The sequence below is a fragment of the Galeopterus variegatus genome, unplaced genomic scaffold, assembly GCF_000696425.1.
Source record: "Galeopterus variegatus unplaced genomic scaffold, G_variegatus-3.0.2 Scaffold5816, whole genome shotgun sequence".
Taxonomy (NCBI): domain Eukaryota; kingdom Metazoa; phylum Chordata; class Mammalia; order Dermoptera; family Cynocephalidae; genus Galeopterus; species Galeopterus variegatus.
This window is the reverse complement of record NW_007731927.1, coordinates 80,635-97,779: the sequence shown is the minus strand read 5'-3', so window position 1 is coordinate 97,779 and position 17,145 is coordinate 80,635. Positions and strand designations below refer to the sequence as shown.

The 17,145-nt window shown below is 34.0% G+C and overlaps 1 protein-coding gene across 1 annotated transcript in view; it reads left to right on the top strand.

The window, feature by feature from the left end:
- The window catches only part of LTN1 (listerin E3 ubiquitin protein ligase 1), a 49,508-nt gene extending 32,758 nt beyond the window's left edge, over positions 1-16,750 (top strand). Inside the window, exons 18-29 of the mRNA XM_008590037.1 lie at positions 1,825-1,967; positions 3,135-3,270; positions 3,825-3,969; positions 4,885-5,098; positions 5,570-5,807; positions 6,135-6,209; positions 7,276-7,462; positions 10,721-10,892; positions 11,762-11,982; positions 13,975-14,169; positions 15,438-15,605; positions 16,344-16,750. Coding sequence (XP_008588259.1) covers positions 1,825-1,967; positions 3,135-3,270; positions 3,825-3,969; positions 4,885-5,098; positions 5,570-5,807; positions 6,135-6,209; positions 7,276-7,462; positions 10,721-10,892; positions 11,762-11,982; positions 13,975-14,169; positions 15,438-15,605; positions 16,344-16,406 — 1,957 coding nt within the window. The 3' untranslated portion in view covers positions 16,407-16,750. The remainder of the gene's footprint in view (positions 1-1,824; positions 1,968-3,134; positions 3,271-3,824; positions 3,970-4,884; positions 5,099-5,569; positions 5,808-6,134; positions 6,210-7,275; positions 7,463-10,720; positions 10,893-11,761; positions 11,983-13,974; positions 14,170-15,437; positions 15,606-16,343) is intronic.
- Positions 16,751-17,145: the final 395 nt, after the last annotated feature.

Genomic DNA, 17,145 nt, shown 5'->3' with positions numbered 1-17,145 from the left:
TTTCCATTCCTCTGGGTATATTCCCAGCAGTGGGATAGCTGGGTCATATGGCAGATCTATCTGCAATTGTTTGAGGAACCTCCATACCATTTTCCATAGAGGCTGCACCATTTTGCAGTCCCACCAACAATGTATGAGAGTTCTAGAGTAGTCAAATTCATAGTCAGAAAATAGAATGTTGGTTGCCTGGGGCTGGGGGAAGAAGGGGATGGATAATTCTTGTTTAGTGGTTAGTTTCAGTTTTGTAAAATGAAATGAGTTCTGGAGATTAGTTGCACAACAGCGTGAATGTACTTAACACTGGTGAGCTTTGTACACTTAAAAATGGCTAATATATAGATTTTTTTAGGTATATTTTGTCACAAAAATTTTAAAAAGTGGAAACTTCTGTATGACATATAATAAAGATATAGTAAACAAAGGTTGCAGGGACAGATGACAAAATGGGAGAAGACATTTGCAAATTACCAAGAATTTCCATAATATATAAATAGTTCTTATAAATGAATAAAACCATCTAAATTGAAAAATGTGTCAAAGACTTGCACAGGCAATTTATAGATGAAATGGTCAAAGGTAAGTTGATTATGAAAAGTGAAATATGAAAAGATTCGCCTTCATAATAATGGCAGAAGTACAAATTAAGGTACAAATTAAAATTAATTAAAATTAAAAGCAGCACTTTCTTTCTTTTTTTTTTTTTTTTTTTTTTTTTTTAAAAATGACCGGTAAGGGGATCTCAACCCTTGGCTTGGTGTTGTCAGCACCATGCTCAGCCAGTGAGCAAACCGGCCATCCCTATATAGGATCCGAACCCATGGCCTTGGTGTTATCAGCAGCACACTCTACCGAGTGAGCCACGGGCTGGCCTAAAAGCAGCACTTTCTATCCACCATATTGCCAGGAAATACGTACTTAAGTATGCAGCAAGTCACTTGTACATTTTTGGTGAAAGTGTAAATTTATGATGCTTTTTCCAAAAGCAATTTGAAATTACCAAAATAGAATATATTCAAGTGCTTTGATATTGCAATTCTACTTCTAGGAATCTAGCCTATAGAGGTATTTGCACACGTGTAGAATAATATGTGCTCAAGGACATTTGTTGCAGCATTATTTGTAAGAGCAAAAATTTGGGGGAGAAAAACCCCAAATGTCCACTGATAAGGAAATAGTAGTTGAATTATGATACACTCATAGAAAGTGTTACGTAGATCATGTTTGTTTTTGTTATGTAGCTTTTAAAATAGAATAACATCTATATTTTGAGAGAAACAGATCTATAAAGTATGTAAGTGGCAAATAATAGAAAAGTGTATTATAATGATTCCTTTTATGTAAATAAAACCCAACTGTATATGTATGAACATATGTGAATATCAGTTCAAAGAAAGGACATGTAACTGGTAATGTTTAAGTTGAATAAATTGACTTTTTTTTTTTTTTTGATGACTGGCTGGTATGGGGATCCAAACCCTTGACCTTGGTGTTATCAGCACCATGATCTACCAAGTAAGCTGACCAGCTGACCCTTAATTGACTCTTAAAGAGATCATAATCTCGTATTGCTAGTGTAATTTTTAACAAATCATACATGGGGGAAAACTTACATATACTCATTTCAAAAATTAGGAATATGCGGAAAAGAAAAAGTAGCAACCGCAACAAAAAAAGATCCACAATCTCATCATCCAGAATCAGCACATCTAAATCTCTTATCATAGTTTATTAGTCTTTTTGAATAGTGTGAATAAGAGGAATATTATGAAATAACTGCATATTTAGAATAAATATAATTCATATTTTTTTCTTTTCTTTAAACAGTTTTTTTCCACTAACAGAAGGTAATTTGCATACTATTCAAAGTTTGTGTCCGTTTATGTCAAAAGAAGAAAAGAAAGAATTTAGCGCTCAATGTATACCTGCTCTTTTGGGCTGGACTAAGAAAGATCTTTGCAGTACTGATGGTTAGTTGCTCGATAATAAATATTTTATTAATTATCGCTTGAGATGAAAGCAGTGTAGTTTTTAGTATATAAAACTAAGCCTAGCAGATTTAATTATGGCTGATTTGTTCCTAGTTTATATGGATGAGTTGGAGAGTGGCTATTATCATTTTGCAGTACAGAAATGTTATAGCCTTAAAGGAAGATTTATACCCACAAATACCTTCTCATCATTTCTTTTTCATTTATAGCTTTTAAAGTTATACCTCATTTCTCCCTAGTCAGCCAATGATTGAACATATAAAGGCAGAAGAGAGAATAGCTTTTGTTGTAGAGACTTTTGAACACTGCACTTTATTCATTTGCTTATTAATTTAATAAACACTATGAGCACCTGCTATATGGGAGTTCCTATTGTACAGAAGACAGATGTAAATAAAGTTATATCACGTCATAAGTGATGTAGAAAAAAAGATATACTATGTATATAAGTGGTAGGAAGGAAGGAATTTCCATTCTGCTTTGAGGGTGTCAGTGGTGATTTTACAAAGAGAAATATTTCAACTGGGTGTTTTAGGATAAATAGTTTTCCATATGGACATAGTTGAGGGAGGGCATTCCTGGCACACAAAAACATAGAAGGATGCAGATAGTTCAGTTTGGCTGGCATTTAAGGAAGAAGTTTAGGGACAAAGGGTGTTAAGATGCACCAGAAAATGGATTTTGAGAAATGATAGGGATTCTAAAGAGTGGGGACTCCATAAGAGCTTACCAGATGTAGTAATTGCTTATTGAGTGATGAATATATTAATTATGGAGCAGTGTGTTCTATTTTCCATCCTTGTTAACTTGCATTCTATAGCTGTGGTTTCTTTTATTTTTATTTGAGAGGTGAATATGCTGAATATGTCCTGTACTTAAGAAACCAAAATAAAAGACAGCATAGATTAGTTTAAAGCACAATTGTTTTTCACTTACTAATTCCCTATTCTGTGCTAGGTGCTGTGTGCGAAGACAGGGTCTCTGCCCACTGGAGCTTACAAGCTCATTTGTTGATTCTTTAATATAAGCCAGTTTTAGAGTTCTTAACTTGGGCACTTCTCAAGAGAGAAGCCTCAAAGTAGACTTTCTTATAATAGCAATACAATTTTATAATTTTTTTAATTTTAATTTTTAATTTTACTTCAGGGGGTTTTGGACATCTTGCCATTTTCAATTCTTGTCTGCAAACAAGAAGTGTAGACGATGAAGAGCTATTGCATGGTATATTAAAAATTATAATATCCTGGAAGAAAGAGCATGAAGACATTTTTCTTTTCAGTTGGTAGGTGATACTTTATGCTATGTTTTCCCCCTATATACAATGCAGACCCACATGAAGAAAGAGCATGAAGACATTTTTCTTTTCAGTTGGTAGGTGATACTTTATGCTATGTTTTTCCCCTATATACAATGCAGACCCACATTATTATCTTTTTTTTTTTCCTTTTTGTCTTTTTTCATGTCCGGCAACGGATCGCAACCCTCAGTGTCGCGCCCGTACCGGACCGGGACTGGCAACAGGATCGCAACCCTCGGTGTTGCTCCCATACCTCGCTCAGCCAGTGAGCGGGAACCGGTCTGTACGTGGGATCCGAACCCTCGGCGGGAGTGCCACCGTGCTCCCAAGCGGCGCACTGTAGCAGTGCGCCACCAGGGCGCCCCTACACATTATTATCTTAAAGTCACAATTTTTTAGAGTAATAGGATGGTAGACATTTAAGTCAGTCATTTATAAGTATGGTATATGAGATTTAAAATAGGATATTTTCCAATTTAATGTTAATATAATTCTTTAATGCTTTTCAGTTTTTCATTTTTGTTTTGTCTTTATTACAGTAATCTATCAGAAGCAAGACCAGAGGAACTGGGTGTAAATATAGAAATAATTCGTTTCCTTTCCCTATTTCTGAAATACTGCTCATCTCCTTTGGCAGAGAGTGAATGGGACTTCATCATGTGTTCCATGTTGGCTTGGTTGGAGGTAAATTAACTGGATATGTCATCACCTCTGTTGGATCTTTGTGCATACGTGTATATCAGAACTGTTTACTAATCTTTAAGTAATGATTGTAATTAACTCCTTGGCAAACATTTTAAACACTTTCTAAATGTTCTCCTCACCGGCTACTGTTTGACAAAATAGTAAAATGATGGTTTAATGACTGCCAGCATCATTCAATGACCAAGTCTCCTGCTATTAAAATGTTCTTTCTCTTAGCTTATTTTAATATAATGTTTGCAGCACAGCCTTTTCAGGTTTTATCTTTTCATGACAAATTTTTTGGTATTTTTTGTTTGTAATTAAATTATTTCTAAAATGTACTATGTCATTATTGCCAGAGTAATACATTAAAAACAAGCAAATTCTGAGGGAATTAGTGTACTTTTTTTGACCCAAAAGAGCCAGAGGTATAATACATGTGGGGTCTGAGGCATTAAGTCAGTAAGGCTTAGTTGGTCTGAGTCCCTGCTTTGCCTGCTTTTAGCTATGTGACTTAGCTAAAACAACAGCTCGAACTGTTTGAGCCTAAGTTTCCTTATTTTGAAATAACTTAGTAATGTGCAGCTTGCAGTGTGCTACTGAGAAGATTAGAGATGTGTATTTAATGTGTCTGACTTGGTAAATGGTAAGAGAGATTGTTTTCTTCCATAGTTGAGAAATTAGAAATGGTACTTCAGAATAAATTGTTCACTAATGATTTTAATTTCTAGTATTTAATTTGGAAAAAAAAGTCACTTTGATGTAAAATATATAAAGTTTTCCTGAGACTATACACTTCAACTGCTTTTTATTTTAAAATTCAACGAAATGAATGAGAAGTTTCTCTTTATTTTCTTTATTTGTATTGTTCTTGTAGAAGTCTGCTTACCTATTGAATTTTTATTGTTTCTTTAGACAACAAGTGAGAATCAGGCATTGTATTCTGTTCCACTCGTACAGCTGTTTGCCTGTGTCAGCTGTGATTTGGCCTGTGATCTCAGTGCTTTTTTTGATTCCCCAACTCCGGACATCATTGGCAATCTTCCTGTAAATCTAATCAGTGAATGGAAAGGATTTTTTTCCCAAGGCATCCACAGTTTGCTTTTACCTATTTTGGTGACTATTACAGGCAAGTGAAAAAGGGAATAATAATAAGATTCATTGAAATGACTTGTTGAAAAATTCAAAACAAAAACCTAGGATGTTTAAATCAAACAGTATTGAACAGTAAAAGAAAAGAGCCAGAAGGGAAAGCTTGGCTTCTCAGAAGCATGATATATGCTTTTGCTTTACAGACAAGAATTGAAAAAATGGCAGGGCATCCAGTGACCACTGTAAATTAAAATAATAGTAATTCAGATAACATGAATAGAACCTCTCTATTGAACATTTGCTTTCTATTTAAATGATGAGATAAAAGTCATTAAAACAGTTGAGATATACTGAAATATGTTCAGCTCATGTTTCTAGTTAGGACTGCTCTAATGTTTATGTCTAGTTTTTATTTTATTTTCTTAAATGACATTTGATTATGAATCAGTCAAGTTATATCACTAACTTTCTTTTGGGGTGTGCATGCTTCTTTCCTTTTTGTCATCAGGAGAAAACAAAGATATATCTGAAACATCCTTTCAGAATGCCATGCTGAAGCCCATGTGCGAAACATTAACATATATCTCAAAGGATCAACTATTGAGTCACAAACTTCCTGCAAGATTGGTTGCTGGCCAAAAAACAAACTTGCCAGAATATCTCCAGACCTTATTAAATACATTGGCCCCATTACTTCTCTTCAGAGCTAGGCCTGTGCAAATTGCTGTTTATCATATGCTATACAAGTAAGAATTCTTCCAATTGAATCAAGTTATAGTGGTCTAAAAAATATATATTTAGTTTTTACTTTATTAAAAAATGTCAAAAAACCAAAAAAACAAAAAAGGAGACCTATGTATTTCAATAATAGGGACTCCAAGTTGTTTGATCTTTTAGGCCATTGTTCTCCATACACAATTTATGTTTAGCTAGTCCTGATCATAGGTGGTTATTTCAGAGAAAACTCATTTAAAAATATACTCATTACAAAACAATTATTGGCCTTTCTGCTCTTGAACATGATTTAACAATGTACAGTTTAATATAAAATACTTTAATGTCTTAATTTCCAGATTGATGCCTGAATTACCACAATATGATCAGGATAATCTAAAGTCATATGGAGATGAAGAAGAAGAACCAGCCTTGTAAGTTCTTTTTAATTTGTTTTATTAAATTCTCATAATCCATCTCACAATATCTTTAGAAGACTGAAGCTTGGAGAAGACCTGTGTTTATGGACTGGGAGAAGGAAGCCACAAGGGAAGAAAGATCACAGAGGTAAAAGGGGAGAACCAAGCTAGAGTATCATAGAGGAGAGAGTTTGAAATGACATAAATAAGTATTTCACTTTTTGAGAATCTCATAAGTCCACCCTGAAAGTGTTAATAAGTATAGGAGTTCAATAAAGAAGAAAACTAAATCACATTGTCATATATTAATGTGAATGTTAAATTTACTTTCCTGAAAAGAGATACGGTTTTAGGATTTAAAAAAGCATGTGTTTCCTGTGTTTATCATTCTGATTAATAGTGATTATTGTGACATCTTTTTATTTAATACTGCTGGATAGTAAGGAGACATTATGCAATAAGATAGAAACTAGGGTGACATGACAAAGTTCAAAGTCTAGTCCTCTCTTTGCCCTTTATAGGATGATAAATGGCCTGTTAGGACTTAAAAGCCCTAGTAGTTCCCCTTACTAGCTGGGAGACTTTGTATTAATCATTTGGCTTCTCTGGGTGTGTGATTTTTTTCATCTATAAAACAAAGTTAAAATACATGATTTTCTAAAAGTGTCTTTCCTAGAGCTAGCCCGTGGCTCACCTGGGAGAGAATGGTGCTGATAAGACCAAGGCCACAGGTTCGGATCCCTATATAGGGATAGCCGGTTAGCTCACTTGGGAGAGCGTGGTGCTGACAACACCAAGTCAAAGGTTAAGATCCCCTTACTGGTCATCTTTTAAAAAATAAATAAATAAAAGTGTCTTTCAAGAGCTAAAATGTACGGTCCATATGTTTGTAAGCACATCTTTCAGATTCTGCAGTTGTCATTATATGAAATTAGCACTTAAAACTATAAAGGGGAATTTTTTTTGAAGGTTTTTAAGAGTAGAGAAAGATTTTTATAAATGCTCGAAGTTTATAAATGCTGTCAATTTGTTAAGGGATGAATTATAAAGAAAACTGTGATGGTTAATCATTGATTCTTAGGTCGCCACCGGCAGTGCTGATGTCTCTTCTTAGCATTCAAGAGGACTTACTAGAAAATGTTTTGGGGTGTATTCCTGTTGGACAGATAGTTACTATTAAGCCACTGAGTGAAGACTTCTGTTATGTTCTGGGATATCTCCTCACTTGGAAATTAATACTTACTTTCTTCAAAGCTGCTTCATCCCAGGTAAATAAATATGTGACAACTTTTGACAGTTCTGTCCAGATGTGTTTCTCTGTTACAATTCTAAACACTTCCTTTCCCTCCTTTTGAATAAAAAGGAGAAATGCTTTACATTTTAATCAAATCTTACCTCGTTAACTTCAGACGTTCTGCTACTAAGTTTACTTCTGTCCCTACTTCTTCACCCCTCCAAGCAGTTTTTGCAAAATTAATTAATCCCTGAAATGTGCCTGGATCAAAATTTTTAAACTGAGTATAATCACAAGTCCTTTTATTACATTTATATAACATTTAATTTTGTGCTACCATAGTTGTAATTTCTGAACAATTCGATCTTGTAATTCTTTTTTCTTTTTTTTTTGTCAATTTCTGACTCTCTTGTGGAGATTTCAGTTGATGCATCATTGGAAAATTACCTTATTTGAAAGTAATTGTTCAGAGAAAGATCTATGAGGCATTATCTATGAAATTCAAACTATTATCTCTAAGTGGTGAAAATATCCTATCATAACTATTTTGCCCAAATTAGTCTAGCAGCCACTAGATGTCTCTGTTGTCTCATGTTTAGTAAGACCGAAGAAACTGGAAAGATCTACTTCAGTTTTTATTTCTTTTAGAAAGATCCCCACTTAAAAAAGAAGTCTCAAATTTTGATTGAATCAGCCTAGTAAAATATGTGCCTTCTTTGACAGGTCAATTCAAAAAGACTTAGTTTATCGCTTCATATATAAAGTGTGAATAACTATTCATAGTATTCATTTTTAATGTGATTTTTCAGAATTCTTAAATTATAAATCATATTGTCGCTCATAACCCATACCCTGGTACAAATATATGAATCTATGCATCTTTGCATTTGTAAATCTAAGGGGAAATTCAAATCATAGAGGCAACATTGATGTAGTTGTCAAATAGATTAGTTTTACTTCTCTCTTCAGGACTGTCAGTTATGTTTGTGATTTAAGCTAGTTTTTTTTTGCTGGTGATGTATTTCAAGAGCTCCTTGTTGGGCTGTTATATTTCTTAAAATACTGTTGATCTTTAAAGAATCCACAGATTGAGGCTTCTCTGTATAAGAATTCTGTCCTTGTCATCTTATATTCAGAAATTAGGAAAATGGCTATGCATCATCATCTTCATTAAGTTGGGATGGGGGCGGGGGTGCAAAGAATTACACAGCAGCATTTATTATTGAGCCTAAAACTTGAACTGAGCTGTGGACAGATAAACCAGAATAACCCAATAAATAATACTAATTTGATTAATCCTAAAATAAATGGAATTTTTTAAAAAAAAAACTTTAGTTGGTCCTAAATTATAGGTTGTTCTTTAACTTTCTTCTCAAAAAATCATATTGAACTGGAAACAATGCTGTATGTGTGTTTTATAGCTTCACTAAGCTATATTTCACATACCATAAAATTTATCCATTTAAAGTGCACAGTCTGTTTTTAGTATATTCACAGAGTTGTGCAACTATTGCCATGATCCAATTATAGAACATTTTCAGCATCCCCAAAAGAAACTCATACCTGTTAGTAGTCACTTTCCATTTCCTCTCAAAATCCCCAGCTCCTGGCAAACACTGATTTATGTTAAAGCCCATTGATATGGCTGATTAATTTTTTAAAAAATTGTTCTCTTTCCTCCAACTTTTTATTTTGAAAAAAATTCAAATTTACAGAGAAGTTGGAAGAATAATTCAGTGAAAATTCATATAACCTTCTCCTAGGTTCACAGATTTTTAACATATTGCGCATTTGCACCTATTTTCTCTATATTAACATTTTTCCTGCTGATCTGCTTGAAAGTAAGTTACAGACATCATGGTGCTTTACCAAAAGTATTTAAGCATTATATTTCTTAAGAACAAGGACAGGTTTCTACATAAGCGTAATACAATTATTATACTCAAGACATTTTGGGCCAGAGCAAAGCCTTATAACCAAAGTCATGGGTTCAGATCTCCATACCAGCCAGCTGCCAAAAAAAAAAAAAAAAAAAAGAAATTTAATTTTGATGCAATAATTTCTAATTTGTCTTTAAATTTCTCCAGTTGTCCCAGTAATATCTGTTATAGTTTTATTTTCTTCTCTATCAAGATTCAGTCAAGGATTATGTTTACATTTGTTTGCCAAATTAGTTTCTTTAACCTATAATTCCCTTTTCTTTTTTTCTCTTGTCATCATTTTGGCCAGTTTTCTGTCATATAATTTGGATTTGTATGATTGTTTTCTTATGACTAGATTCTGGCAAATTTTCAGCAAGGGTACTTACTGCACTATTTGTATATGTCCTTAGCGTATTACCTCAGGAAGTACATAGTGTCAATGTGTCCCTTTATTGATAATGTTAAGTTGGTTACTCAATAAAGGTAGTGCCCCCTAGGTTTTTCCATTGTAAAGGTACTTTGATCAATCGATTTTAAGAATTTATTTCCAATTTTATGTCTTGATCCTGGTATTTGAGTATCCATAGTGTTTATAAAATGATGTCTTTGTACTAGGAGATGTATGGAATTGTGAAAGAAATCATGTTAAAACACATACCAAAGAATTGCAAAGTAAATGTGAAAATGCACACTACATTATTGAGGGACAAGGAGGAGTTGTAAAGCATGGATCTCAGACAGATGCCTATACTCCTCCAAGTGGTGCCAGATTTTTCAGTTTTTGAAAGATAAACCAGAAATCCATATTTTTATGTGAAATTTCCTTATTGATGAAACAACTGTGAGAACACCCAAAGACATTTTGGTCAATAGTTTGTGCTGTCTGTCCAAAAGGGATGCTGGAGTGTTTGATAAGGGGTGAGGTCAGCCATGTAAAACGGGATTAGTTTTAAGCAGGAATTTGAAAGATTAAGGACAATGGTGTGGAAGGAATGTGCAGAAGACTTGGGAGGAGAGTGTGCAAGTCAACTGTGGGGAATGGTGACAAGATTTTCTTGGCTCAGAGATTCCAGGTCAAGATAAGTCTTATTAATGGGGAGACAATTTGAGAAAGATGTTAGAACCAAATGACTTATAACACAGGGACAGTGAGGACGTTTGCTAGTTTATAAGGAAAGGAAGCAGTGCTACATCATATGGCATATTTGGAAAGTAAGAATGTGGCATATATTTTGTAGGACTCTTCTGTATAATTCTCAGTGTTCAAATTAATGCTATTTTTATTTTGTTCTTGTACAACCTGTTATACTTTGATTTGTTCTTTTCTTGGGTTAATTGGGTTTACTAACACATTCTTTGCTCTCCACCAGCTTCGGGCTCTGTATTCTATGTACCTTCGGAAAACGAAGAGTTTAAATAAATTGCTCTATCACCTGTTCAGGCTTATGCCAGAAAATCCAACCTATACAGAGACAGCTACTGAGGTCTCAAATAAAGACCCTAAAACATTCTTTACTGAGGAGCTCCAGCTGAGTATTAGAGGTCAGTAAGATATGTTTTTGTGTTCTTTCTTGGAAACTAGGTTCAGACTAGGTTGTATTAAACTTTCCCTTGGGGGTGTGGAGAATAACCCCAAACATGGGTGCTGGCTGTGAGAATGTTTAAAATGTAAGATCTTCTATATTTCTCTAAATAGGACAAATAATTAGATCTTATGGGTAAGGTTGTGAGGAATTTAATAAATGTTTGAAGCATAGTGTTTTGAGACTGTTATCTTTTAGTCTGTAAAGAAATATTTGTTATATGATAACATTTTGTAGGCATGTAAATAATCTTTAGTTGGGGAAACAAAGATGAGTAAAATATATTTTCTTCACTTTGGGAGCTCAAGTTTTAGCTGAGAGGATAGGCATGCATGCTTCTAGCTGTACTACAGTATTATAATCCATTTACTAAGACTAGGAATTTTTAAAATGCCCTGGGGATCTGAGGATGGACTGCATCTTGTGAATATTGAGGTGGATATTTTAGGACTTTTGCATAGCAGGTTGTTGAGCTCTGAGAAAAGTGAAGGAGGCCACACTCCTTTTCATAATTTATAGCAAAGAGAATCATTCCATTCTATTTGTGGTCTTTCATGTGAAACATAGAATGCTATTTCTAGGTAGATTTTTCAGTGTCAGTTGGGATTTTTATTCTTTTTGCTTCTTTTGCCATTCGTATGGTTCATTTGGAATGTGTGGGAGGATGCTAATACTCCAGAGTTCTGGTTTCTCTGGTACGTTTGTTTGATGAGCTATAGCAGTATTGTTGAGGAGTTAAAGATGACTTTCTATGGAAAATACTAATATTAGTCTGTTTTCTGTGTAAGAAATACATGTTTACTAACTAAGAATTTGTTTTTTCCTCAGAAACAGCAGTTCTTCCATACCATATTCCACACTTGGCTTGTTCAGTCTATCATATGACGTTAAAAGACTTGCCCGCCATGGTTAGGCTGTGGTGGAATAGCAGTGAAAAGCGTGTTTTCAGTATTGTAGATAGATTTACAAGCAAGTATGTCAGCAGTGTTCTTTCTTTTCAAGAAATATCTTCTGTGCAAACAAGTACACTACTATTTAATGGCATGACGGTTAGTATTGTCTTGACTTTCTCTAGAAAAGTTGTTTGAATATTGGTTATGTCTGTCGTTGTGAATATCATTACAAAATTATAGCCCTTGATTCAGAATTTACAGATATTGTCTAATTTTCTGAATCTTGTGTCAGATCTCAAAATTACTTAATGTGTAGATTGAAATGGGGATTTCAGTTTCATTTGCCTACTAAACAGGTTTTGTTTTTTTTTGTTTCTTGGTTTAGTTTGGTGGCTGGCCAGTATGAGGATCTAAACCCTTGACCTTGGTGTGATAACACCATGCTGTAACCAACTGAGCTAACAGGCCAGCCCCCCACTAAATAGTTTTTGAGCATTCCTTAGTTCATTCAAAATATATGTTGGAATGCTTACACATTATCATCCTTTACAGAGTTAATCTTCTGACTTTCGTATTTCCAGGCTAGCATCATTTAAAATTTCTCCTTCTATCTCAACCTAGATATTAACTAGTTTCAAGTTTGGCTAAATCACCACCATAAACTCTCTCACATCTCTACATAACAAATGCCAAGCACTGTGTACTAATCACCTGGGAAATGAACAGTTTAGTAGTGTCAGATTCCTGTCCTATAATAACATATAATCTAATTATGGGAAAAGAGTGATACTGATAGTTTTTTGTGTTGGAAATTGGGAATTGACACCTTAAGAGAAAGAGTGCTCTGTGATATAAGTGGGAAAGATTCACCTGTCTGATGGGTTTAGGTGAGGCTTTATGGAGGATGATAACTTTGAGGTGGGTAGGATTTTGTTATTTTTCATTAAATATGAAAGGTATTTAATGTAGAGGAAATTGTATGGCAAAAGCAAAAGGATCAAGATGAGAACATAATTTATGATTTCCCGAGTAATGATGAATAACCAGTGTTCATGTAGAATAGGATTCTGGAAGGTGAATAGTCAGAGCAGACTGCCTCAATGATGAATCAGGGCCATGTTGGGAAAGCCCTCAAATAACAGTCTCTAAAGCATTTCGTTCTGTTCAGCTACTGAAGATATTCTATTCAGGCAGTAGGATAGTCAGAGTTACATTCTGTGAAATTGCTCCGACTGAAATATATAGCACGGGCTCTTGACATAGAGCTTGGATACAAATGAATAGTTAGGGGAGATTTTGGGGGTAGACATTATGAGCAAATGAGTAGGGCCTGAGTGATGCATTATCAGTGGAAGTGCAAAAAAGAGTAGAGACGTGAGAGAGTTTATGGTGCTGATTTAGCCAAACTTGAAACTAGTTAATATCTAGGTTGAGGTAGAAGGAGAAATTTAAAATGATGCTCTGGTTTTTAGCCTGGAAATAAGAAAATCAGAAGATTAACTTTGTAAAGGATGATAATGTGTGTTTTGTGTTGAGTTTGTAATGCTAGTATGAAAACCAAAAAAACCGGTTGATAGTTGGCTCTACAGCTCAGGAGAGTTACGTGGTAGAGAAAGACTTGGTAGACGTAGAAGGGATATTTGATACTTTGGGTGTAGAAGAGAAATAATAATTAATAACCTGTTCTGTCATTTTGCTATTCAAAAACTATTTACGTATTATGTGACAAGCCTAATATAGTAAGTCATACTTTCTTAATGAATAGTATTTTTATTTTAAAATAAACTTTGGCGCCGACCCCGTGGCTCACTCGGGAGAGTGTGGCACTGGGAGCACAGCGATGCTCCCGCTGCGGGTTCGGATCCTATATAGGGCTGGCTGGTGTGCTCACTGGCTGAGCGTGGTGCGGGTGACACCAAGCCAAGGGTTGTGATCCCCTTACCGGTCACTTTGAATGTCATAAAATCACCATGAAACATGCTAGGTATTTAAACCTATTCATTAACTATCTTGTGTCAGATCAATGAATGTGTTTACCTGCTTTTTCCTTGATTGAAGACTTTAGTTGCTAATAGTCAACCTATCAAAATGTGTTTTGAATGAAAGAGGAATTTGGCAAAAAAAAATATTACCTTTCATGTTTTGCAGGTTAAAGCTCGAGCTGCTACTCGAGAAGTAATGGCTACTTATACTATTGAGGACATAGTCATTGAGCTTATAATACAACTGCCTTCAAATTATCCACTGGGTTCAATAACAGTGGAAAGTGGCAAGAGAGTTGGAGTGGCTGTTCAGCAGTGGCGGAACTGGATGCTGCAGTTAAGCACCTACCTCACCCATCAAGTAAGTTTCTGCTTAAACATTTGGCTTTCCAAACTAGAGAGAGATGTTCTGTCTGAAAGGGCAGTTAAATACAAAATATATCTCTTCCGCTTAGGATAGAAAGATATTAAATTTCCTTGGATAAGCAGAAGATAATATGCCTAAATGGCTTGAACCTGCCACCTCTGTTTTACTTTTTAAGGCTCTATAATTTTCTGATGTTTGAGAGAGACTGACTTTATTTCATTGACATTGTAGAAGATGTAGAACAGTATATGGTATTTAGGAAATTGCTTGAGGGAAAATCTTTTGAAAGATACTTACCAGATGGAATACTTTCTGAGCGACTTTTAATCTTACATTTCAACTCTCCTTTCAACTCTCCTTTGGTTAGAGGAATCCCAATACTCTCAAAGACCTTTGACCTTTAAACAAATTATAAGTCTTTTCCAGTTCTGTTTGCACATTGTGATGTATCTTGGGCATTGTACAGTAAAGAAAAATTATTTTAAAACAAATATGTTAACCAATATCTCAGAGCTGGAACAAATCAGTTGAGAAGGTGAGACCTTATCTTTAGATTACTTTGTAAATGTTTGGAAACCTTTTCTTTTACAAAAGAGTATTACATATTTGGGAGAAAATATTTATATTAATGGTTTGATCTCTTTGTATGTTTAAAAATAAATATGAAAAAAACCCTAAATTAAAGGATTGGAATTTGTGAAAAATTGTACAACTATATTATACTGATAAACCTATTCAGTTTGTTGATCTGTGTTCTAGAACAGTCCAAGTGAGGCAAAATGAATTGAGAAAGCTGATTTACATCTACAGATATTTTATGACTTATTTATTAGTAATGACAAAAAATTAGTAGTATTCTGATATTTGTAAATTATTTTGATGATAGAAATGATACCAAACTATTAATATGGCTTATCTTAAGCTACTTGAAGCATGTCCTGAAATCCTGTATATAAGAGTGTAAACTGAACTATAAGGTGCCTCCATTTATCAAGGGTTATGAAATTCAGAAAATTAAATTTATGACACTGACCTCTAGCTTGTGGAAGAATNTTAATGGAGAAAAATTACATCTGGTTCTTAAAACTTGGGAGGTTATTTAAAAAACCAGCATTCATAAAACTTAGGAGATGTGAAGGTAACCAAGCAGATTTTTTTTTCTTTCAGAATTACAATTCAACTTTAAAATTTGTGCAATTGAATAAAAATAACATTGATGGTCTATAACATATAGTGACTCTTATTTTTCTTTTTGTTAACAGAATGGAAGTATAATGGAAGGTTTAGCATTATGGAAAAATAATGTAGACAAACGTTTTGAAGGTGTTGAAGATTGTATGATCTGTTTCTCAGTCATTCATGGTTTCAACTATTCTCTTCCCAAAAAAGCCTGTAGAACATGTAAGAAAAAGTTCCATTCAGCCTGCTTGGTAAGTCTAAAGAGAAATTAACTTACGTATATTTTATGTATTTAATATCTTACTTTGGAAAATAAATCAATATATGTTAAACTCTTAATTGTAGTTACTGGGAGACATATTAAAAATAATGTATGTTAAACTCCTAATGTAGTTAATGGGAGACATACTAAAAAGTTATTTTTCAAAATCTGCAAAAGATAATTAGTAATTTACTGAGACTGATAGCATCAAAACACTTAAATAAGTGGATGTTTCTTTCTTTCGTGGCTGGCCAGGATGGGGATCCGAACCCCTGACTTTGGCATTATAACATTGTGCTCAAACCATCTGAGGTAAACCAGCCAGCCCATGGATGTTTGTAATAAAGCACTCAGCACTTAAGAAGTAGATGGTGTTGGGAGATCTAGACCATGAAGGAGACTACCAGAATTGGGCCTGGGGGCATCTGGCACCAGAGCCCTTTATTCTTTTTAAACATGTTATCGAAAAGGTAGTTGCCGTATGTTCACTTGCTTCACAGGATATCTTATATCTTAGTGGTTGTGTGTGTAAACCTAGGTAGAAAGAATCATGGTGTAGTTTTTAGAAGTAATACTCAGTTGTGTTGATTTTGGAGGTAAGAGGAGAGAACAAAAACTTGTGTATTCTCCTTTATTCACTTTATCATTTGAAAACACTTTAGATGTATATATGTAAGATGACAGCTTAAAAAGGTTATTTTAACATGTAAAACCTTTTATTTTTCAGTACAAATGGTTTACATCTAGCAACAAATCCACTTGTCCACTCTGTCGTGAGACTTTTTTCTGAGATTTTTTTTCATTGGCAGTAATCCCTGAAGTAAATCAAGCAAAGACATTGGATTTGGATCTATCTTAAAATGTCAATGTGAAGAAGCCAGTGAGAAATACTTTTAAATAGAACCTTCTCTGGAAAATTATTTTGGTTAATGAAATGATCCTAAAATAAGGTTTACTTATCTTTAGATTACTTTGTAAATGTTTGGAAACCTTTTCTTTTACAAAAGAGTATTACATATTTGGGAGAAAATATTTATATTAATGGTTTGATCTCTTTGTATATTTAAAAATAAATATGAAAAAAACCCTAAATTAAAGGATTGGAATTTGTGAAAAATTGTACAACTATATTATACTGATAAACCTGTTCAGTTTGTTGATCTGTGTTCTAGAACAGTCCAAGTGAGGCAAAATGAATTGAGAAAGCTGATTTACATCTACAGATATTTTAAGACTTATTTATTAGTAATGACAAAAAATTAGTAGTATTCTGATATTTGTAAATTATTTTAATGATAGAAATGATACCAAACTATTAATATGGCTTATCTTAAGCTACTTGAAGCATGTCCTGAAATCCTGTATATAAGAGTGTAAACTGAACTATAAGGTGCCTCCATTTATCAAGGGTTATGAAATTCAGAAAATTAAATTTATGACACTGACCTCTAGCTTGTGGAAGAATTATTTTCATGTATTAGTGAAATTTGAATTGTAAACATGTCACTGAATTTATTACTCAGTTTGAG